The 24,352-nt window shown below is 44.2% G+C and overlaps 1 protein-coding gene and 4 non-coding genes across 5 annotated transcripts; 4 read left to right on the top strand and 1 right to left on the bottom strand.

Annotated features, from left to right (window-relative positions):
• The first annotated feature begins 306 nt into the window (after positions 1-306).
• On the top strand, positions 307-1,886 carry LOC115053861 (zinc finger Ran-binding domain-containing protein 2-like). Its single transcript, XM_029518712.1, has 4 exons — positions 307-710; positions 803-856; positions 942-1,223; positions 1,358-1,886. The coding sequence occupies exons 1-4, from the start codon at positions 701-703 to the stop codon at positions 1,591-1,593; spliced, it is 582 nt and encodes a 193-aa protein (XP_029374572.1). The 5' UTR covers positions 307-700; the 3' UTR covers positions 1,594-1,886.
• A 13,511-nt stretch (positions 1,887-15,397) lies between these two features.
• trnaf-gaa (transfer RNA phenylalanine (anticodon GAA)) lies at positions 15,398-15,470 on the top strand. The gene has a single exon. It is a non-coding gene; the product is annotated as a tRNA-Phe (tRNA).
• A 1,265-nt stretch (positions 15,471-16,735) lies between these two features.
• On the top strand, positions 16,736-16,809 carry trnan-guu (transfer RNA asparagine (anticodon GUU)). The gene has a single exon. It is a non-coding gene; the product is annotated as a tRNA-Asn (tRNA).
• Positions 16,810-17,302: 493 nt separating this feature from the next.
• trnad-guc (transfer RNA aspartic acid (anticodon GUC)) lies at positions 17,303-17,374 on the top strand. Its single transcript has one exon. It is a non-coding gene; the product is annotated as a tRNA-Asp (tRNA).
• Positions 17,375-23,535: 6,161 nt separating this feature from the next.
• trnag-gcc (transfer RNA glycine (anticodon GCC)) lies at positions 23,536-23,606 on the bottom strand. Its single transcript has one exon. It is a non-coding gene; the product is annotated as a tRNA-Gly (tRNA).
• Between the last annotated feature and the right edge of the window lie 746 nt (positions 23,607-24,352).

Here is a 24,352-nt window from a genome sequence, read left to right as displayed (position 1 = left end):
TAAAAAAAACAGTGTGAATGAAAGGTTAAGGACTCTGTCTTCACATTAAATCAAAATCAAATCAGATTTATTTGTATAGCACCAAATAATAACAAATTTACATCAAGACACTTTACATATAGAGCAGGTCTAGACCAAACTCTTTATAAATGTATTTATTTAAAGAGACCCAACAGATCCCCCGATGAGCAAGCACCGGGCAACAGTGGCAAGGAAAAACTTCCTTTAAAAGACAGAAACCTCAGCAGAACCAGGCTCAGACAAGATAGAGAGAGTGTTTGTGAAATAAGAGTTGTTTTTAGCTTAATCTGAAAGTTGTTATTCTGTTGATGTAAACCTATAAAGAACAAGTCAGTCTTCTCATTCCAAAAGAGGACAAGACCCCGAGTCTGATGCGTTTATTACACTCGGTAAAAAAAAAGTTTTGCTTATCTATCAGCTCGAGTCTGGAGGGACTGTAATTTGTTTGTTACATATCATAAAACAGCGTGAATGAAAGGGTAAGGGGATCTGCGTTTACCATAAAAAAACCACTCGCTTGACCATCAATCGCGGATGATTTACAACTACTGGACAGGAAGGGGCTTAAAATACCCAAGATGCATCTGGATGGCCACAACAACCGCGGCTTGTTTATTGACAGAGCGACCGATTGAGAAGTTGTGATCAGCTGATCGCTCGGAGCTAACAAAGAAAAGAAATGAACAACGGTAAGTGATTTAAGACAACGCAGTTAATTGATTAATTCTGAAAAGTTTTTTGTTGTGATGTGTATATTTTCTTAAAAGACTTGTTTTTACAGACGGCGTTTTAGAGAGTGAGTTGGGGTGTCTGGCTTTTGGCGATTTTCCTGAGGGTAAGTCTGGCGTCTTTATCGAGATTATATTCACATTATTATTTTTATTTTTTACGATATTTATTCCCGGTAGTTTGTGCACTAGATCTGGACGAAATCGAGAGAGCTTTCAGAGAAAGTTCTCCCGCGCCAGCAACCGTGACCGGGCCCGTACCAGTGACAGCTCCAGAGGCCGGAGGCCCCCGGAAAGCCACGGCTGAAGAACCGCGACCATACGGGGATAAACAACTATTCCAGGCCCCGGAGGTCTCAAGAACGGAGGAAGCTCGAGGAAAATCTAGGAAAAGAGCCAAGGAGTCAAGGACCCGCTCTTCTTCTTCTTCTTCTTCTTCTTCATCTTTTTCCTCCGCCGCTAGCAGAAGAAAATGTAAGTTTATTTATTTATTTATTATATATATATATATATATATATATTTTACATCAGCATGTACTTCAAACTGTAGAGCAGCATGAACAGTGAAACAGAGCGATATATTATTTATTTATGTATTTATTTTTCAGACTATAGAAAGGAGAAGAGGAGGAGGAGGAGGAATTCGCGCTCCAGAAGCAGCAGCAGGTCCCCGCTCAGGAGGGCAAGATCATCCTCATTCAGGAGACCGAGGTCCTACGAGAGAAGGAGGTCCTCCCGTAGATCAACAAGAAATAGGACGCCGTCGCCAAACTGCAGGAGGATACCCTGCCGACACCTCGACAGATTTCTGGACAGACTGTATGAGCTGGCGTATGAGGTTTGACATGGAACAAAAAGAGAGTGCCGAGTGTAGGAGATTTTCAGACGACCCTTTCCTAGCCATAAACCTTGCTATAGAGGAATTGAATCGCCCTGAAACTCTAAACAACGCTGTAAACGATCTTCGTTCTATAATAAACGAACTGAACCTTGAAAATGATTCTGCGACTGTGCCCCCCGTCTCTCCTCATTTGTCTCAGGTTGATTCACCTTCTCCACCGGTTGTTTCACATGCAGAGTGTTTGAATGCTATAGACAGGGCTGTACAGCTGTTAGAGGGAGGAAACGCAGGTGTACTTTCAGGGGCTGAGGAGAGGGAGGGGGAGGGGGAGGGGAGTAGAGTGGCAGAGCAAGAGGAGAGGGAGGGGGAGGGGAGTAGAGAGGCAGAGCAAGAGGAGAGGGAGGGGGAGAGGGTTGTGATTAGAAACAGATTTAATAATATAGAAATTAGGCAATTTTTACATTTTCCGACTCCGACGGGCATACCCGATTATGGAGAATTTTACGGCTCTGTGATGGGAACAGCTCACGATCTGCTTGAAAGAGCATTCTCGCAAGCGCAGCCTCGTGACATTGTACAGATGGAACTGAGAGGTGACAGACTGAGCAAAACAGTGTCCTCTATAGTCAGAGCTGAGAATGCAGACAATGGTCTCTCCACTTTTCAGAATCTCCTGGACGAGCTGGTTCAATCCAACATGTCTGTCATGACCGACGCCGGGCTTGAATTAGTGGTGCAGTTGATACGCAACCCTCGAGGCGGAGGCAAGAGAAGCGTAGATAAAATGTTGGATGAGGAGGTTTTGAAAAAGAGGAGAAGATTTTTGTACGTGGTGGAAAATCCCCGCAACAAAATGTGTTTTGCTATTAATTTGGCACACCTGCTGCATCCCCATCTCTGCGATAGAGAGGCTGAGAGAAAGGGCAGAGAGTTTCAGACGGCTGTAGGTTTTGATGATCAGACGGAGGTGACGTTTGATGATGTTTCAAAGTTTGAGAAGGCCTTGGATTGTAAAATTGTAGTGTTTTATAGAAACAAAGGCACACGAGCCCTCTCCAAATTCCTTACCCCTAACCCTAGAAAAGAAAAAACAGTGTTCATGTTTTTAAACCAGAATCACTATTACGGTATAAAAAATGTACAATCTTTTCTAGGAACCCGTCACGTGTGCGAGCACTGTTACACAGGATACGACAGCGTGTGCAGCCACCGCTGTTCTGGGCGCTGCTCCGTTTGTTTGGACGGCACCTGTTGTAAAGTCAGGTTCGAGCCCGTCCTGTGTGTAGATTGTAACAGAACGTGTCGGTCCGCTTACTGTCTGAGTAAACACAAGGAGCCTGTTGAGAGGGTAGGTGCTGGTTCGTACGTTAGTCAATGTTAGATGTACAAGCAGTGTGAAAAATGTCACAGACTGTGGTACATCGCCATGAACGGCAAGAGCAAACCTCATGTGTGTCAAAAATTCAAATGCAAAATCTGCGGTGAGGTCATCGGTGAGGGGGAGGAGGAGGAGGAGGAGGGGTCAGGGAGAGGGAAGCATCTGTGTTATATGCAGCCTTTACAGGCCGACACGGATCATAATCAAAAAATTGTCTTTTACGATTTTGAAACCTTCACGAACGAGCATGGCGTGCACGTGCCGTATCTGGTGTGCACGAAAACCTTAGACGGGGTCAGATGGAACGCCCACGGCCTGACGTGTGCTCTGGAGTTTGTCAGACATTTCAGAACTGCCTCTTATCAGAAAGCCGTCTTTATAGCGCATAATGCTAAAGGGTTTGACAGCTACTTGGTCCTCAACGCCATGATTGATCTGGGCATAAAACCCTCCTTGATCATGCAGGGTAGCAAAGTGATTTGTTTTTCAGAAACCGATTACGGCCATAAATACATAGATTCGCTGAGTTTTCTGGCTATGCCTCTCTCCGCCATGCCCAAAGCTTTAGGTTTTGCTGATAAAACCAAAGGCTATTTTCCTCACGCTTTCAGCTCTGAGCAGCGTTTGAAGTACGAAGGGCCTTATCCTCCGGCCAAAGATTACTGCACAGAGCGCATGACAGCAGCAGGGAAGAGGGACTTTGAGGCTTGGTACGACACGGTGAGGGGCGGGGTCTTTAACTTTGAAAAAGAGGCGCTGTTTTATTGTCAAAACGACGTGGACATTCTCTCTGAGGCTTGTGCCGTTTTCAGAAACGGGTTCATTCAGGAAACAGGTGTAGATCCGTTCACCAGATCAACCATAGCCTCAGCTTGCATGAAAGTATTTCTCACAAATTTTCTCAAGCCCAGAACCTTAGCCATTCCTCCGCCCGATCATTACAAACGTCAGTTTAAATCGTATTCGCACGACAGCATACAGTGGTTAGAATGGGTTTCTAACACCCGCGGCATCTTTATACAGCACGCTATGAACGCCGGGGAAAAACAGCTGGGGAAGTACTTTGTGGACGGTTACGCTGAAGCAGGAGGCGTTAAGTACATCTTTGAATATTTAGGCTGCTTCTTCCATGGATGTCGACTCTGCTTCCAAGCTCAAGAACGCTCTCCTCTCACAGGGACAACATTTGAGGAGCTCTATTCTAGCACAGTGAGGAGAATAGAGCGGTTGCGTTCGGAGCACGGCGTCACGTCCATAGTCATGTGGGAACACAGGTGGGCGGAGATGAAAAACACACACCAGGGGGTGAAAGAGTTTCTCGCACGTTATGACGCTCCTGAGCCTCTGTCACCTCGCGAGGCTTTGTACGGAGGCAGGACGTGTGCCGTAAAGCTGAGGCACACGGCCGAGCATGACGAGACCATCCGTTACGTGGATGTAACCTCCCTGTATCCCTATGTAAATTGCAGTTTCCCTTATCCTCTGGGTCACCCTGAAATAATTCTTAAAGATTTTGAACACCCCAGCAGCTACTTTGGGCTAATCAAAGCCGTAGTGTATCCGCCCAGAGGTTTGCTATTCCCCGTTCTACCGTACAGAACTCTTTCCGGTAAGCTTGTGTTTACTTTGTGCCGCGCCTGCGCGGAGATGAATTTTCAGCAGGGGGCGTGCACTCACAGTGATGAGGCCAGAGCCTTAAAGGGGGTGTGGGTTACGACAGAGTTTAACAAGGCTTTGGAGATGGGCTATCGTTTGGCCAAGATCACAGAAGTGTGGCATTTTGAGCGCAGGGACGACGCCGTCTTTCTAAAGTACATGCAGACGTTTTTGAAAGGTAAACAGGAGGCTTCGGGTTACCCGCCCGAGGTCGTAGATGAGGAGAGCAGGGAGAGATACGTCAGGGAGTATCAGACGCGTCAGGGTATTTTGCTGGACGCCTCCCAAATTAAACCAAATCCGGCAAAAAGACAAATTTCTAAATTGTGTCTCAACAGCTTCTGGGGAAAGTTTGCTCAGAGAAATAACCTCTGTCAGACGTCTCTCATCACAGAACCCGAAGAGTTTTTCTCGTTCATGTTTTCAGAAAAGCACAAAATCAAATACTTTAGCTTTATCAACGACAGAGTGGCTCTGATCCAGTGGGTGCACGGAGAGCGCTACATCGCCCCTCCCAACAAGGTAGACAATGTGTTTGTAGCCGCTTTCACCACGGCCTACGGCAGATTAAAATTGTACGGTTACTTGGAACAGATGCAGGACAGAGTTCTTTATTTTGACACAGACAGCCTCATTTACACCACTAGAGAGGGCCAAAACACACTGCCTCTGGGTAACTACCTGGGAGATTTGACCGACGAATTAGACGGGGACAGCATTCAAGAATTTGTCGCAGCCGGTCCTAAAAGCTACGCCTATCAAACTAGGAACAAGAAAAAAGCGGTGCTCAAAGTCAAAGGTATTACGCAGACGCATGACAGCTGTCAAAGAGTCAACTTTGACAGCGTCAAACGACTGGTGGAGAGCTACGTGTTACAGCGTGGTGAGAGAGGGGAGGAGGGGGAGGGGTTCATTCAAACCCCCCAACAGAACATTGTAAGAGACAAAAGGGGATTTCTCTTGAAAAATTCTTCATTTCAGAAAAAGTTTCGCGTTGTGTTTGACAAGAGACGGTTGCTGCCTACCGGCCGTACTTTGCCTTTTGGTTTTTAAAAAGAGAAATGTCACACTTTGTTGAAGAAATTGATTTTGATCCTAGATTGGTCCTACCCTTTTCATGTCAGATTGTGGGGCCCAGCGGTTGTGGAAAAACTTTTTTTGTGAAAAATGTATTGGAAAATTGTCAACATGTGATGAACCGTGTACCCGAGAATATTGTATGGATTTATACTTCTTATCAAAGCATGTACGAAGAACTGCAGAAGAAAAATAAAAATATTAAATTTATCGAAGGACTGCCGGACTCTTTTGAAGACGCTCAATTATTTCCCCCTCAACAAAACCATCTTATTATATTAGACGATGTGTTATTACAAGCGGCGGATCATCCGGAAGTGGTAAGAATTTTCACGCAATACAGACATCATAAAAATATGAGCGTGATGCTGCTGACCCAAAATGTATTTTACAAAGGTAAATACAGTCGCACCATCAGCTTAAACAGTAATTACCTGGTGCTGTTTAAAAACCCGCGGGATAAACTGCAAATCAACGTATTGGCTCAACAAATATATCCCGGTCAAAAAGATTTTTTTATTCAAAGTTTTGAAGACGCTACTGGAGATCCTTTCGGTTATTTATTGGTGGACCTCACACCCACCTGCCCAGAAAGATTCAGACTCAGGTCGGGAATACTACCTCGCCGGTGGCCGGTGGTTTATTTGCCAAAAACAAAGTGACATCATTTACATATTGGGAGAAAAAAACAAAAAACAGTATGTCGGCGCGTATAAAAAGGAACGCTCCTCTACTGAGGGCCTTGAGTCGAGCCACGCCGCTTAAACGTAAAGATATTCTCAGGCACTGTTCCACAGACTTTCTTCAGTGTCTCAGCGAGCTTTGTTTAAACGTGCTGAAAGGAAACGTGCCGTTGAACGCATGTCAGTATAAAAAACTCAAGAGCGGAAAGAAAACTATCAGGCTGCTGGCGGATAAAAAAACTAGTTTGAAGAGAAAACGAGGGGCTTTGATGAAACAGACCGGAGGTTTTCTTTTGCCTTTGCTCTCTGCCGTGGTGCCCATGTTCGGTCAGCTTCTCGGCGGTCTGATTCACAAAAACTAAATCATGAGTCAGAAAACCAGCCAGAAGATGTTTCTGCTAAACTCTCAGCAGCTGAGCCAGCTGCAGCAGACGTCAGGCCCAACGGTCGTTCTGGGTACGGAAACTCCGGCTCAAACCATGAGACGTGAGGCCGAAAGTGATTTGGATGAAAAAATGAGGGCTGTATTAAACGAGTCGGGACTAACCCCTTACGAGAAAATTAAAAAATACAGCGCTCTCTTGCAAAGATATCTCACTCTCGTCAAACAAGACGACCGAGAGGGGGCGGTGAAGAGACAACCTGCGCCCGATGCCGCTGCAGAAGAAAAAGAGGCGGAACCGTTGCCACAGCAACAACAACAACAACAACAACAGGACAACGTGGTTTCCGAAGTACTGCAAAACCTCGCTCCTCGCGATCGTAAAAATGCTTCCTATATCATGAAGAAATTAAGCAAGAGCACCGGCGGGTGGGCTCCAAACGGTGAATTTGTGTGTGGGGGAACGGCTGTGAGAGGTTCTCATATGCTGGACCTGTTAAAACATTTGTCTTCGTCTAGCAAAATCTACAGACGGCCGCCGAAGGGTTGGACGTTTTTTTTAAATACTCTAAAGGAGGTTAACGTTCCCCTATCCTCCGTGAAAAACCCTCATGCTCGCATACAATACAACCTACTCAAAACGGGGGGTGAGGTAGAGGAAGATAGCGGTGATTTGGAAACCACTAGGAAGAAAATCATCCTCTCCCCAAGATGGACCACGCCCCCCAAAGAGAGAAGAGACGATGAGGACGGTGGAGAAACAACTCTGACGGGGGAAAGATTTAAAGAAATGCTGAAACATAGACACACAGACATGCGGAAACGTCAGTGGGTTGACTTTTAATAAAGTTTATAGTTGAAAAATAAAAAGGCTCGAGACCATTTTCTTTTTTTTGTGCTTCTTTTATTTCTTATCCAGCTTGTGACAATCTTTAAACATTTGTAAAGAGCAGACGGTGTGGTGACAGTCTTTACGACTCCTCGTACAGCTTTGATATTTTTTCACAAAACGAGTCACCGTGTCATCATTTTTTATTGCCTCGTTTTCACCGCCGTACAAAGATAAAACATTTTCAAAAGTTAAACCGCAGGCTCTGTGACATAAATAATAGACACAATGCTGGCCGCAGGCCGTAGACAAGGTGTGTTGCAGCTGTCTGCCGTGATACGACACTGTTTTGCATCGTTTTTCTAAAAATGCTAAAATGTCTTTAGGGTAGTATATAAAATCAGGAGGGAATCCAAAAGAGTCGAAAAAAGTCCCCGTTCCATCTTTTTCCAGAGTAAGGGCCAGCCAGTGTTCTCCGGGCATGTGTCCCGGATGTGTGTTCACAATCATGTAGGCGGGGCGTGTAAAAGATGAGGTCAGTAAAGGCAACTGATCTGAGGCCCAAACCCCGCAGAAAACATCTCCCAGTAAACGATGCATGAGACTTTCCAGCTGAAGATTATTCATTTTTGACTTTTAGTAGTAATCCACCAACACTTGTCGCTTGGAGTTGATTTCCAAAATAGATTCGTAGCAAGCGTAAACGATCAGGGTGGTGGTATGAGGTAACGGCGCCCTGAATCTCATTTCCAGCCTCAAATTTCCGTTGGAAACGGGGGATAAGGCGTCGGCGTCTTCGGCGGCGTTGAGGTTAAAGACAAACAGAGAGTAGCCCTGCTCAAATTCTACCCTGTTGATGCTTAGAGGTAAATCTTTCAAATGTCTCCCCGTGGCGGTATACATGTTGTAAAACTCTCTGACGGACACGCCTCGATTAAATTCAGGTTGAAAAGCTTTGCCCGGAATTTGTCGGCCGTCGCGACACAAGGCCATGTATTCTACGTCGTTGTGGACAAAATTGAACGGAGACAGGTCTCTTCTCCCCGTGAAAGCCTCGTGGTGCACCATAGCCAAAACAACGTATTTGGGCATGGTCCCCAGAAATAGATTCTCTTGGTTACATATTCGAGAATTCTCCGGGATGGAATAAGTTTTCACGTTCACCCGGGCCAAAGGATAGAGAGCGTTTCCCTTTGCTAAGGCCGCGGCGTGTCCTAAACGCACCGCGGGGGCCACGGTGGCTTTTTTCACAAACAGAGAAGCTCCCAGCACTTTTAAACGATAGGTGGCGTCACCGGTGCACATGAGGCTGAAGGCGTCGCTGGCTCTGGTGAGCTTGACTCTCAAATCCACAGCGTTCAAAAGAAGCCTCTCGCTGAAAAATATGTCGGCGTGGAGAGGTCCCAGCAGGTGGACCTCTTTGGACTCGGAGGTAAAAGCGGCCCTCTCACACAAGCCTTTGTTGGGTCCGTTGGTGACCACCGTCGAGTCCATAGCACCCGCCGTGTCTTTGTAGAATAACCCGGCGCTGAACTGACTTTTTAAGGCGTCTTCCGAATAGTTTAGTAAGGTTTCTATGACTGCCCTGTAGGGGTGAGTGGCACTGGATTGCGATATCAATCTGTCTCCCAGAATAACGTCGCATTGAGTAAAAATTGTATTCAAAGGGTAATTGATCAGGCCTACGCGGGCGTCGTTGGCCAAGTCCGTACCGTCCGCGTTGGTGATTTTTAACCTCAGGTGCAGCAAAGTGTCGTTCAGATCCAGATATTTGTCACCGTCTCCCGGTATAAAAAATTCTATGGGGCCGCCGTCCGTAATCGCGGACAAAGGCAAAACCTCTGTATAGAGTTTTTCATCGATAGATAGCTGGGTCATGGGGGCTGAAAATAAATCCAGCTCCGCCATACTGCATTCGCTCGATTTGTGGTGTAATAAGGCCATCCTTTATATTTATTTTCCTAATGAAATATATCTCCGGAGCGCGAGTTCCTCCCTTTAGGACGGTTTCTTCCGACTGATTTCTTCTTGGGGCCTCCTCTGCGTTTTTTTACCCTCGGCTTTCCTGAAACAACACGCTCCCCGGGAGGTCTCTTCCTAGGTCTTTTAGCCAAAACCATGATACCTCCGGCGCCCTCTTGAGATCCGGGGCTCTCTCCCCCGCCGCCGCTGGATAATTTACCCACGGTGCGGGTAAACACTTCGGAGGCTATGTTTTTGGCCGCCGTTTTGATGTGAGGTTTAGCGAACGCAAAACCCTTTCTCACCAAAGGCGCTACAAAACGAAATAACTTGCTAAATACAGAGCCTATACCTCTCCCGTACATCACGGGGGATCCGTAAAAGCCAGGCAGCGCTCCCCCTACTTGATTTTCGTAATAACTCACAAAACGGTGAGGGTCTGTTTTGAGACCCTGAATCATTTTTTTTTTTTTTTTTTATACACCGGAAAGACTTTTGACGGGCCTGAAATGTAATTTCAACACAGTCTTGCCGAAGGTGAAATCGACGGGTAGGTTTTGATCCGATTTAATCTCTATCCGAATGTTTTCAATGTGGTTCTTGGCCACGGGCAGATAGTAAGCGGGGTTGAAATATTGCGTGACCACGTCTCCGAATGTTCCCTGCACGTCGACGATTCTCAAGAGAGGAGCGTAAGCGTCACCCACCACCTGGTGTTGTACCACGTCTGTGTAACAGTAGAGGTGGTACATGCCCGCTTTTATATCCGCGGGATAAGGAGCCGTCTTCGATTCAAACTTGATCCATTCTCCGGGCTTTACACCCAGGATGTAAGCCACGGGCGGAAAACAGCGAAGATGAAACTGACCCCCGGCGTGATATTCAAATTTCTTGTGAACGTCGTTAAAGACTAGTTTAACGTCTGATTCGATACGTCTAAGAAACGTATTGAACTCGTCCGCAAATTGCTCGGCGCTTCTGTAATAACCTTCCGTAATTCTTTGACGACGACCCGCCGTCTCTTTCTTGGAAGAGCTCGCAACAGCCGCTACCTGCACGTTCTCTTTTCTCTTTATGAGAAGAACGGCCTTCACCTCTTCGTCCGCTTCCTCATCCTCTTTAGGTTTCTTTTTCCAATCAAAGTAACCCGCGCCTTTCGGTACGTTAAACCAGGTGTGCGGGTATGAAATTTCCGTCAAGGCCACCTGCCACGGGCCCTCTAAATCAATGTGTTGAGGTAAATCCACCTGGAAAACGGAGGCCGTATTATTTTTAAAGACGCCGCGACTGGCGTTGGAGGGAAGGGTGATGTAAAAACCATCGCTAACCGCCCCGTTCATGATTTTTTGTACAATCCGTACGAGGGTTAAAGATGAAGTGCGTACACGGACGGCTCGCGGGTTTTGTCTTATACGTTTTTCAGATCGTCGGCTCTGATCCAACTGTTGAATTTTTCGGGCCAATTTTTCCAGCGCACCAAGGCTTGCTTTTCACCCCCCACCACCCTCCTGGCTAAAATTTTTTCCACTCTATAGAGCTTATCGGGAGCCGTCTTTACTTTTTGCAACTCGGCTTCGTAAAAAGTGCCCTCGATAGATTCTCCATCGTAGTCTTTCAGTTTATATACCGGCGGTAGACGCGGTATGCATTCAGACACTGTAAATAGCTCGTCGGTGAAGCTCTGTTCGTATTTTTTATCAAACTTTCCCCTCAGTCGGGATATTCTCACCGTGTCCCCCTGTTTCAAGTTCATCTTAAACCTGGATTTATATCTGAGAGGAAAAGAACCGTACAGGTTTTGAAAAACTCGAGAGGTATTTTCCTCGGTCACCTGCTGAGGGGTCATTTTTATACTTTTATGGTAGCTGTTGTTATAGCTTTTCACCAAATCCTGTAAAACCTCCAAGTATCTACGAGTGTTTTTAGCTGTAAAATACCTCCACATTCTAGTTTTCAGCGTGCGGTTAAATCTTTCCACCACCGAAGCTTTCAGATCGCTGGCCGTGGCAAAATGTTTCACCTTGTGTTTCTTCATCAGCCTCTGGAGGTTCTTGTTGAAAAATTCTTTACCAGAGTCCGTTTGTAACTTTTCCGGGGTCCGGCTCTCTTTAAAAACAGATTCAAAAGCCTTCGCAGTCTCCGAAGCGCTTTTATTCTTTAAAACTCTCACGTAGGCCTTTTTGGAAAATACATCTATGACCGTCAAGAGATAACGATAACCGTCGTTGTGCTCGGCCAAAGCCTGCATATCGCAGAGATCGGCCTGAAATTGAACCATCGGTCGTGGCACAAACACTCTATTCCTAGGAAAATTTACTCTCACCGGCTTGTGCAGAGTATAAGCATCCTGCTCTGATAGAAATTCTTTAACTTTTTCCACATTTACTTTTTTACCCGTTTCATCTTGCAAGGCTCTGCGGAGTCTGTCCGCTCCTCCAAAGCTGCCCGGGTGAACCGGGTTATAATATGCTTTTTTCATAACGCTTTTCTCAGACATGTTCACACCAGCGCCTCTCCAGAGTTTATGAAAAAAATCAGCGAGACTCTACTTTTTTTAATACAATTTTTTTTTATTTTGTATAAAGCATCAGAAATACGTTGCAAATATATGATGGTTCAAAAATACATTGAAAATATATGATGGATCAAAAAATACATTGAAAATATTTGATGGATCAAAAATACATTGAAAATATATGATGGATCAACACACACACACACACACACACACACACACACACATTATAATATTCAAACATCGAGGCTGTACAGGGCCGTCCTCATCACCGAGGCTCCGATGGTGGTTCTAATAACACAATGCAGCTTCAACAATTCACTCGAGACGTGTGTAGGCACACTGTTTTCTACACGTTGATTTATGACATCTACAATCAAAGCATATATCATAAACAGGTGATCCACGTTGTCATAGTTCATCTCTCTGATCAGTTCACCAAATGCTTCGGGTAATGACCGTTCGTCCGTGAATTGCGAGGCTACCATGATGAGCAAACCCCACAAGGGTCCAGCGTGACTTCGAACCGAGTCCAGCCTCTTTCTCATTTCATTGACACAAATATCATTTGTTCTGTTTTCAATCACCCCTTCTAAAATATAGACTAACCGGCCGGTAGTCCAGTGATCCTTCAAATGCGCCGTCAGTTTTCCACAATAATCCCCCATGACTTCAACTCTTCTCCGCCGTTCCACAAGGTGAAGGCTTCTTCGATGCTTTTCAACTCCAGAGCGTTTCCTTTTTCAACCAGTTTGTCGTACAGGTCGGCAATTTTCTCCTTCACACGCCTTTTGAATTTCAGATCGTCGAGAAAGGCTTCTGCCAGACCTTGGATCCTCTCACCCGACACGTGGATGGAGCGATTTTTCAAGGCCGCGGCGATGGCGGGAACAAATTTAGCCGTCCAAAGTCTCTCGTTCACCTGCTCAAAGTACTTCAGGTAGAAGTAGTCCGGCTCATCCTCCAGACACTCGTGCTCCCTCTGACTGGGGTGGTTGGTGATACAACCGTAGCAGATTTCCGAACGAAAAATGGAGATGACGTGGTTCAACAGATGAGAGACCACGGCTTTCACCGTGTTCAAAAGAACGGCGGACAACAGTCCGTCGGTCGCATCCCCTCTCTCCGCCGCGCTTTCCGTTGAAGATTGGCTCGCCTGCGGGGAAGCTGGTGTGTCAGGAGCAATCTGCGTAGCCGTCAGGGAAGGCGGTGTGTCAGGAGCAATCTCGTCGGGGAGTTTGACGGCGTTGCGTGATATCCGATCGACGGATAAGGAGCGATCCGGGTCAGATGTCTTTTCCTGCGAGGCCGCAAAGTCAACGTCCCAGGAGGACGAGGACTCGGCGGACGGAGCGTTGTGGGTATGAAAGACATGGTTTTAACTTCTCGTTCTCCTTGTTCCTTTTAAAGTATGGATGAGAGGAGTGACTTGCACGCTGTGTTAGAATTGGTCGGGAGGAGAAGGAGGAGGAGGCCGAGGGGCTATTCGTAGACCTATGGCGTGGAAGGGGTGGGGTCTAATACACCAGAATTTTTCTCACCAGCAGAATGTCTCTGAAACTGTGACTGCTCACAAACAGAGTCTTAATTTTCTCCGTGTATTCCTCCATCACACTCAGCCAGTTCTTGAACGGAATGTGCAAACATCTCTGAAACACTCCGCAGCTCTTGTTGAAATACTCCAACACAAACTCGTCCTCACACCCTTCACTCACCCAACGGGCGGCTCTGTAGTACCATCGACCCGACGGGGTGTTCTTGGTCTCCCACACAACGTGGGCTGCAATTCTTTTTTTCGGAGCTCCTGATGAGCCCTCTTCTTCTTTTTTCACACCGTTCACTTTTAAATTTGTTACACCCACCAACGTCAGCGCCGACCAGTCTGTTGAGGTGAGTGTCGCTCTCGATCCCGCCGGGCTGTAAACCTCATCTTTTTCCAACTGGTAAAAACACACCTCTTGACAGGTATAGTTGAACACATACCCCCAGGCACCGCCGTCCGACAGTCTCCACTCTCTGTGGAGAGCCTCGGGTGCCGGAGTTTGAATCCGACACAAATACGTCACCCGCTTCTTCGGAGCTCCACGTAATTCGTGATAACTCGATACAGGAGTCTCGCAGATCACAGTGTTCGCGGCAGCAGACTCTGATCTCAACATGTTTTCAGCCATTTTTTTTTTTTTTTTTTTCTTACTCTCGCAAAAGAAAAAACTTTTTCCTTTCAAGGCAACACACGTTCTCCCTCTTAACCCGTCGACCTCTATATGAATCGAGCGCCGTTCTACTCGTCCCCGCCCTCAAATGATCTGATTGGTTTTAACCTCAGGGGTGTGGACACACTAGGGGGCTGGCTACGGACCGATCAGTGGGTGAAAACTTACCTCCTCTCCAGTCAACCCTGAGTACAGAAAGAGAAACACTCTGTCGGAATATCCTCCTCTCCTCTCCTTTCATTACAACAGAAATTTGAACAACGGACGAAAAATTACACCCTAGTAAGTAACCCCTTCACACGGATAAAACACATGATGGTTGTTTTGAAAAGAAACACTCTGTATCCTCCTCCTCTCCTTTCATTACAACAGAAATTTGAACAACGGACGAAACCTACCTCTTTTCCACTCAGCCCTGATTTACAAAGACCCTACTAAGTAACCCCTTCACACCAATAAAACACATGATGGTTGTTTTGAAAAGAAACACTCTGTATCCTCCTCCTCTCCTTTCATTACAACGGACGAAAATTACACCCTACTAAGTAACCCCTTCACACCAATAAAACACATGGTTTTGTACTCCCTCTTTGTAAAGAAATACATTTTTAAATACATACTCAATATGGTCCTTTCACTCTAACAAAACACATCCTCCCTCTTTCACCAACAACCTCAAAATGAATCTGCCGCCATTTTACTCGACCCCGCCCTCGAATGATCTCATTGGTTGTTACCTCTTCGCCGGGGCGGGGAAAAAGAACCAATCAGATCGTTCGAGGGGAGGGGTTAACTAAGATCAAAGGACCTGTCAAAATTTGACGAGAAGGTGTTTATATTACTCTCCGCTATGCTTACCACTATTGCATGTCAGGGGAGAACACGGTTTTCTATAATAGCTCATTAACCAGAGTGACACAAGTAAACAAAATGGCCACACTCCCAGAGGACTCCGTTGTAGCTTTCTTCCGGTCTACTTCCGGGAATGTGGCCTTGTGTAGTTTCAAACATCACCTCCACGGGTGAAAACGACAGGAGGGTTAAAGAGCAGTGTTAATGGGCAAAAACAAGCAGAACTGTCACAGAACATCCAGCAGAAATGGAGCCATCCGGCCGAAATAGCTCAGTTGGGAGAGCGTTAGACTGAAGATCTAAAGGTCCCTCGTTCAATCCCGGGTTTCGGCATCTGAGGTGGTACCTGAGTGAGGTTCAAGCTCTGTTTTTTTTTACCTACATTTCCAATATTCTCCCTCCTCTTTCAACCACACCATGAAATATTGTGAGGGTGGATGCAGCTACTCTTCCTGGGGTCCAAATGAAAATGCACATCTGCAGTCAAACAGGTTCAGGTAGATGCAGAGTCCTACATTTAAACAAACCACTTTATCATCAACCTCAACTGCAGTTTACACATTACACTTCCATCACCAGATCCTCTGTATATACATGTACTTCAGAGTGGTGTTGTGGATTAGCTGGTCAAAGTGTCTGTCTCGTAAACAGGAAATTCTGGGTTCAAATCCCAGCAGTGCCTCCTTCATAATGTAAGATGTTGTAGATAGGAAACACTTGTACATGAGAGGTGCATGTTCTACTGCTGACCTACATCCCTTGCATGCTCTGGCAGCATTAGCTAACCAGATAGCTCCTGCAACACCGATCTGTCTGATGAAGCCTTTTGGATGAGATGAGGACATTGATGATGCTGCTGAATTTAGGTCACCTGCACTTATGTCAACAGTCAGAGCTCCATACACAATAAGAGTACTGAAGAAAAATACTTTAAACATGAGCTCTGTGTCACATTCATGCAGCTTGTGTAGAAACAGTTCATTCCATCAGAATGAACCTTCACCTCTTCAGGTAACAGTTTGGTAACAGTTGAGGAGGAAACTATCCAGGCTGGAAAATGTTGAGTCACGGGAGCTTGCCTGCGTGTGGGTGTTGTGGCCGAGTGGTTAATGTGATGGACTAGAAATCCCTGTGCATGTTCAAGTCCTACCAGCAACAGTTTGTTTTTTCTCATGGACCAAGTTTCCCATTTGGGGAGAGATGAAGCATGTTTGAGAATCTCTGTAATCTGCACAGCCTTAAAATATAACACAGCTGAGTGCTGTTGTTAGGACTCATCTAAGAGGAGGAGAGCACTCACTGGTGCTCAGTTATCATTATCAAGGCCGGTGATAGGGACACACCTTTAGTTCCACTTCCAGGTCATGGAAGCAATAATGAGAAGTCATTTCTACTGTGTGCTGTGCTGAAATAGCTCATTTGGGGGAGCGAACAAAAGGACCCACAACAGCTGCTGAAACCCAGGATTGAAACAGGGACCTTTAAATCTTTAATGTAACGCTCTCCCAAACAGGCAGGATCTCTGTGAGACACAAAAGGAGCAACATTTAGGATAATTATAGCTGCAACAGCAGGCTGAAACAGGAACTGGTCAACTTGTCTCTGTGGCGCAATCGGTCAGCGCGTTCGGCTGTTAACTGAAAGGATGGTGGTTCGAGCCCACCCAGGGACGGTCTTTGTTTAATTCACTGGTATTATAGTTCACACATGGAAGACCAGAGGATTTTTAAGTTGATGCTCAGTTATCTCCATCTAGTGGACAGATGGTAGAAGTTGATTCCTGAAAAGAGGAAGTGACTTTTCCTCAGATCAAACTGTTGAAGGAGAACGAGCAGCTTCTTCCTCACTGACTCACTCAACCTCTGTCTCCTGGGTTTGGATTTAGGTCTGGGTCTGGGTCTGGGTCTGGGTCTAAGACCAGGTGGGCCTGCTCAGAGTCTCTGTGTTGGATGTGAGCTGCTGAAATCTCTGAACACCATGACACAGATAATATCAGTCTGATGTGTCATCTGTAATCCAGATGTTGTCAGCAACAAACAGATGTTCCTGACAGAAGCTGTGCTGATGATGATTCTGGATAGAAACTGGGAGGAAATAACTTTATTCTCCTTTAGTTATTCCACGGAGAAAGTGAAGTTACACCACGTGATGTTTCTCTGTCCAGCTCCTCGTTAGTATAGTGGACAGTATCTCCGCCTGTCACGCGGAAGACCGGGGTTCGATTCCCCGACGGGGAGAGCACGTGCGTTTTTTTCTATAATTAGCTCAGTGACAGAAGTTAACTCTCTCTGGTCAGCGGCGTCCTGCTCGCAGACAGCAGTTTTATTTTGAAAATCAACCGGATTCTCTTGGCTTTAGAAAGTCCAACTTCCTGCCTGTCTCATGTAAAGACAGAACAGCAGATCTGAGTTAGTTAGATCAACTCGGAGTAGTTAAGCGCGTGCACCCCAACTCTAAACTACGGTGGCCGGTAAGTGCAAAACAAAATTACAAAGTGCGAAACACTTTTACAAAGCGTGAAACAAGTTTACATGTTGAGAAACATTTTTACTTTTTATTAAACAAATTTACATCAGAAAAAAACTTTTACCACAGACAACATTAATTTATATTTTTAAAAAAGACTAATTTACAATTTACAAGTGGCAGAACACTTGTACAAATCCCGAAACAAATTTCCAAACGACAGAATCTTCCGGAAGGGGAATGTACCAAATGCCGGAAGTGATCCAGAAGAAGATTGACTGTGAGCTCAAAATGTTTGTATCGGATTGTGTGGCGGGAAAACTTTGCAGAGTGAAAGTTTATGGCAGCATAGATTAAATGATGTTTTGGCCGTTTTGTGGAAACAACTTGAGCCAATTTACGCGGTTGTGTTTTCCGTGCGGACGATCTGTAGAATGTTTAACGTTGATGAACGGACCAGACGGAAGGAGCACGCGCACAGGAGACATCTAATAAACAGCCGGAAAATGCTAAACAAGCTAAGTGTAGCATCGCGCTAACTAGCTGAAGCCGCTGTCAGACATGCAGTGAATTAAAGTGCACCGTTTCATTTTGCAGCCAATCGTTGTCTTCACGGAATAGCAACGCGTTTAATTAGTATGTGTTGCTAGTTTTTTTTTTTTTTTTAGGCTTTCAGTTAAGCTAAATGCACAATTGTTGCTGATTGTTTTAGCTGCTGCTAACTTTCTGTTTTGATACGGAACTCCGTTCATTCCAGCAGAACAACCATGAACATCATATAAACAATTCATGGAGGACAGAAAGTCAAAGTCAAAAGAACTGTGGGCCGAAAGGAAACAGGTCCAGGTACGTGTGTGGATATATCTGTAAAATATGGAAGTAAATATGTGTGTGTGTGAAATGAATGATATCTTTTTGTTATTTTAGCAGATAAACATGGATTGATGGCGCCACATGGAGCTGATTTAAAAGCTCAGAGAGGGAAAACACTCCCATTATATACAGATCCGGAGGTAGCAGCACCTGATCTACTGAAGCAAGCTGTCCAAGAAATGAGAACATTTAACAAGAAGATGGATGAAGGAGCAGACCTTCTTTGTATCCAGACTGTTCAGAGGTGCTCCATGTGCCTGGGTCAGAAAGCCCATTCAAACTGGCAGAATATAAAAAGGAAATAGGAAAGGCACTTTTTTCATTTGCCTAGAAACACACTTTAGAGGAGGTTTGTGGATCTCTTCATTCAATATTTTTACATATTTATTTACTCTGATGCAGCATAATTAATGTGTTGAATTGTTTGTTTTTACTACAGAGGTTGATACATCAGACTCTGATTCTGAAATTGTCATCACATCGAGGAGCACAGCTGAATTCAATGCAGCTGAAACTGTGGTATGTACATTTTTACATTTTGTACTTTAATTCAGTTTTTTTAATTATTTATTTATTGATAGGATATGCATTTGGTTTCAAGCATTAAGTCTAAGAACCAAGTCTTGATTATTTGGCATTTACTATTCCAATCAGACACCCTGATAACCTTTCACCATTGATATATACTGTATGTGGTGAGGGAACAATAATGGAAGCTGTTTAAAGTTGCTGACAATTGTGTGCTTTTCTTCTCAGGTTTTTGAACCAAAAAAAACACAGTTCTCTAAAACGCAAACCTGAAGATAAAGGGTAGTTCTTAGTTTTTACAAAAGAAGTCATTTGTCTTTAAGTGGTTGATGTGATTGTGATGAACATGTGGGAGAAAATACCATACGTGTGATATAATTTATAACAAAATCATCTCTTATTTATAAATCTTATGGTTCCTCTCTACCTCTAAATGTTACTCAAAGCTCTGTTATACTCTGTATCATAAAGTTCATCAGTTTATAAATTTTATCATGTTTCAGAGATTCATCCACAGCTCAGCCTGGACAGGTATTAAGGCAGATTATGGCAGCCTGATGTTCTTTGCTTTCAGTGTGTTGTTTCAGACATTTTCATTTGTTTTTCAGATAGTAATATCTGACACTGAGGATCTGGATCCACCTGAAACAAATCCAGTCAGGAGTACTTGCTACAGGTGAGTAAAAAAACAACTGACTCACTTAATTTTAATTTTACTTTATTGATTACATGGGAAAGATATTTCGGTTTGTAAGATTTTTTTTAAATGAGGAGACGACATCATCATGAGACTCGGCACAATGTTAGACTACAGGCTGTCTGAGACGTGTTGCTCCTGTTGAAGAAAAGAAAGAAATCGTGTCAGACTCCCTCTGATGGTACATTATTGACTGCAACCCATCTGTAATTGACAGGTAAGATCATATTTGTAATGATGTGATTTTTATTTTTTTGTATTTAAGATATTTTAGTTTGAAATGCCTCATCATCCCCCTCTGTGGTTTATTAAGAATGTATATTTTTTAGCTCTGAGTCAGTGTGTCAGAATGTGTGCCTTAGTTTAGTATAATTGCTGTGTGATGTCTGTCTCCCCTTCCTCTGTCTTATGCCAATCAAAAGGTGCTCATGTCATTCCAGTCTTGTGTTTGTGTGCGTAATTCTTGCAGTCTGTAGAGTAACAATTACCCTGCCAAGTGCAAAGCAAGACCCAGAGTTCTTCTTTAAATCAGTAATGTTCAACACACAACCATTTTTACTCATTTCTATATGTTTGGGTGGATAGTCATTTTAGAAAACGTTGAAGTTTCTTTAGGTCATTTAAATGTGAAACAATGTTTGTGGTGACTTTTTAGATTCAAAGATGGTCTTTCAGCTCTTCAGTTTCTGACTGCACTACAGCAAAAGCCTACTTTGCTGGCCCCTGTCCTGTGCCACTCTGAAAAGCCACTCACTGGTCTGGAACGTGAGACTCTTCAAACCTGACCTCAGTCCATCAGGAAGTAACAGGAGACTTAAAGAAAGTCAAACTTTGGGCGACTGGGCGGACTGTGTCTTTGAGTGGTCTTTGTCCACCACTCCAAATCAGATTTTATAGTTTGTCATTCACTTTTCCTTGTGATGTTTCCAAATGATTCTGGTACCTGTTCATCTGAAGAAATGAAACAATGGGAATGCAAATGTTATGTTTACAAACAATAAAAAAATTACAAATATTACCTTCTGATTGCATCTGTGATAGATTGGTTATGAGTTTTTTCCAAACTATTTTAAAACAGAAAAATTGCATGTTTTTCAGTCATGGCAATATTTGATTCAATTCTGTGTTACTTGTCTAATACCAAATCACAGCACAGTCATCTCATGGCTCTTGACATTTATATTAAAAAAATTAATTTAAAAAATAAAAAAAAAATAAATAAAAATAGGACAGAAACCCCAATGAGTAAACACTTGATAATGTGGAAGGGAAAATTCCCTTTGTCACTGACTCACAGCTGAGCAGTTTCTTTCAGCTTCATGTACAGTTCTGTTGCAGACTCCCAGTTCTCTGGCTTCAGTAGTTGTTTGTGCTCCATAACAAAGTCAAAGTCCTCCTGCATGTTTGAGTCCCCACATGGAGCTATTGACAGGCTCGCCTCTGGAACAGCATCCAAATCAGCTGGTTTAATCTCAAATCCAGTCTGTGGAGCCAAATCTGTGTTAGATACAATAAATAGCATTTATACTATTTATTTACATTTAAGGAATAAAATAATAAAACAAACATGGAAATATCAATCATCACCAATATTACCTGTGTGGTCAGCAGCACAGTTCATTGGACATGACGCTGTTCTGGAAGTGTGAATCCTGTGACTGTTCCACAGTCTCACACACTCATCCAACATCACCATAGCAACATCTCAGAAGGCACTGATGCTCATGGCTCCTGTTGAAGTATCCAGCAAACAACTCCATCCAGAGCTGAGACCTGTAGAAATGGATAGAATCGGAAGTAAATATATATTATTAGTAGAAGTGGGACTCCATTAAAAAAATCTAATTAATTAAAGACTTTGTAATGAATGAATTGAAATAAACGCGTTAGTCCCAGCCTCAGTTATTATATATGTTTAGAGGAGTTCATCTGAGATAGAACATAAAGATAAAAATCAAATGAAAAATTCGTCATAATAAAATGACTTCATGAAGGCCACTTACCTTCCCCTTCTAAATATGGCCCACCAGGATTCAACACGCTGCTTATTCGTGGATGAGCCATACATGTGGCTGGACGGCCCAGAGCAGCAGTCATCATGATGGAGGCGTAGGGGAGACTGAATGGCAGCCATAATGCCATTCTCCGTGCCACAATCAGTCCTCAGTCTCATGAGAGGAGATTCTCAGCGATCACTGTTGGCTTCTTGTTATTTGTCACAGCACTTTAGGTGAAAAAAATCCATCCATGCGTCCTGAGAGAGCCAGTTTATCAGAACCATCTGCATGCCACATACAGTTCGCTCCCATTGAGTAGCAGCTTCTTCTTAGAAACCTTCTGCGTGCTCTCTCATTCATCACATCATCTCTCTTCACTCGAAGATTGGACTTTTGTCTGAGTACCTGCCACATCGTCCGATAGCCAAACAGTTGTCCAGGTCCACGAAGTTCCAACCTGATGGCGTTTGGAGAGGAATCATCCTTTTAAGAGTCCGCAGGCTGATGTTTGCACCGTGTAAACTTCACATCATGCTTCAGTAGATCAGGTGCTGCTACCTCCGGATCTGTATATAATGGGAGTGTTTTCCCTCTCTGAGCTTTTAAATCAGCTCCATGTGGCGCCATCAATCCATGTTTATCTGCTAAAATAACAAAAAGATATCATTCATTTCACACACACACATATTTACTTCCATATTTTACAGATATATCCACACACGTACCTGGACCTGTTTCCTTTCGGCCCACAGTTCTTTTGACTTTGACTTTCTGTCCTCCATGAATTGTTTATATGATGTTCATGGTTGTTCTGCTGGAATGAACGGAGTTCCGTATCAAAACAGAAAGTTAGCAGCAGCTAAAGCAATCAGCAACAATTGTGCATTTAGCATCACTGAAAGCCTAAAATAAAAAAAAAAATAAAAAAAACTAGCAACACATACTATCTAAATGCGTTGCTATTCCGTGAAGACAACGATTGGCTGCAAAATGAAACGGTGCACTTTAATTCACTGCATGTCTGACAGCGGCTTCAGCTAGTTAGCGCGATGCTACACTTAGCTTGTTTAGCATTTTCCGGCTGTTTATTAGATGTCTCCTGTGCGCGTGCTCCTTCCGTCTGGTCCGTTCATCAACGTTAAACATTCTACAGATCGTCCGCACGGAAAACACAACCGCGTAAATTAGCTCAAGTTGTTTCCACAAAACGGCCAAAACATCATTTAATCTATGCCTGCTAAGTTTTCCCGGTACACAAGATACAAACATTTTGAGCTCACAGTCAATCTTCTTCTGGATCACTTCCGGCATTTGGTACATTCCCCTTCCGGAAGATTCTGTCGTTTGGAAATTTGTTTCGCAATTTGTGAATTTGTTTTCTAAAATATAAATTTGTTTTGTCCGTGGTAAAAGTATTTTTCTTATGTAATTTTGTTTAATAAAATGTAAAATTGTTTCCCAACATGTAAATTAGTTTGACGCTTTGTAAAAGTGTTTGGCACTTTGTAATTTAGTTTTGCACTTACCGGCCACCGTATAAAACAGAGCAGGAACACTAAAGTAAGGGGCGGGGGGTGAAAACGACAGGAGGGTTAAAGAGCAGATTCTCTCTGAGGGACGGATGTTGCCACAATACACAGTGTGTGTGCCATCACATGTGGAAGATGTGTGCAGACTGAAGCCTTGGTCTGCCACCAGCTCAGAGGGGCTGCACTTCTACTGACCACCAGGGGGCTCCACTGGTTGTTTCACAAAGTCACAGTGTGTTGGAGTCTATCAGGGTATTTTCCAAGCAGCACTGTGTTTCTAACATCTGGATGTTGGTAAAGAGTTACTCTGCATTGGCCGGGAATCGAACCCGGGCCTCCCGCGTGGCAGGCGAGAATTCTACCACTGAACCACCAATGCTTATTTACAATGACGTCATGAATCTCCAGTCATCAGCAGCCTTCAACACTTCCTGCATGTTCAGAAGAACTTCCTGCATTTTATAACGTGGCAGCTAACCCGATCAGGGAGAGTTATTTTTTCTGTTTTTCTCACACAGGTTCAAACACAAGCTCCTCCTTTGTTCCTCCGCTGAGTGAGCCGGCAACATTTTTTTTTTTACAAGTTTTACAGATGATTATTGTAATCTCTGTGTTTACTGAGAGCTCAGACCAGCAGAGAAAACACACACACACACACACACACAGTGCACGAGGTGCGCGATCCCAAAAATGAGTGAAAACAGGAAAATAAGCATTTTAATAAGTAGAAGGAGGAACAAACCAGCAGATTTGGTTTTAGTTCAATTTAACGCCACTTATTTGTCTCATAACAGCTGATTTGTGTTTCACTTCATTTGTTCGTGAGACAAGTGTGAGCTTCTTCGTGCGCATGCGCCGTTCCGGCTGAATCTAATGCGAGTGTGACGTTTGAGTTGGTGTCGCGTGGGAGAGCGATGAAGGACAGGAAATGCCTTTGATCTCCAGTGACGTCACACAGTCTCATAGAGGTGAGTAAACAGTTGTTGATGTTGTCAGTGAAACATTCATTCATCCTCAGAGTCATCTGCTTCTACCGATCTCCATTTTCATTTCCAACCACTCAGAGAGACAAGAACACACACAGACACACTCTGACTAACCAAACCATTCCAGGAACAATCAGGA

Source organism: Echeneis naucrates, chromosome 2, assembly GCF_900963305.1.
Source record: "Echeneis naucrates chromosome 2, fEcheNa1.1, whole genome shotgun sequence".
Classification (NCBI taxonomy): Eukaryota; Metazoa; Chordata; class Actinopteri; order Carangiformes; family Echeneidae; genus Echeneis; species Echeneis naucrates.
The sequence above is the reverse complement of the archived record's forward strand: the minus strand, read 5'-3'. Positions and strand labels throughout refer to the sequence as shown.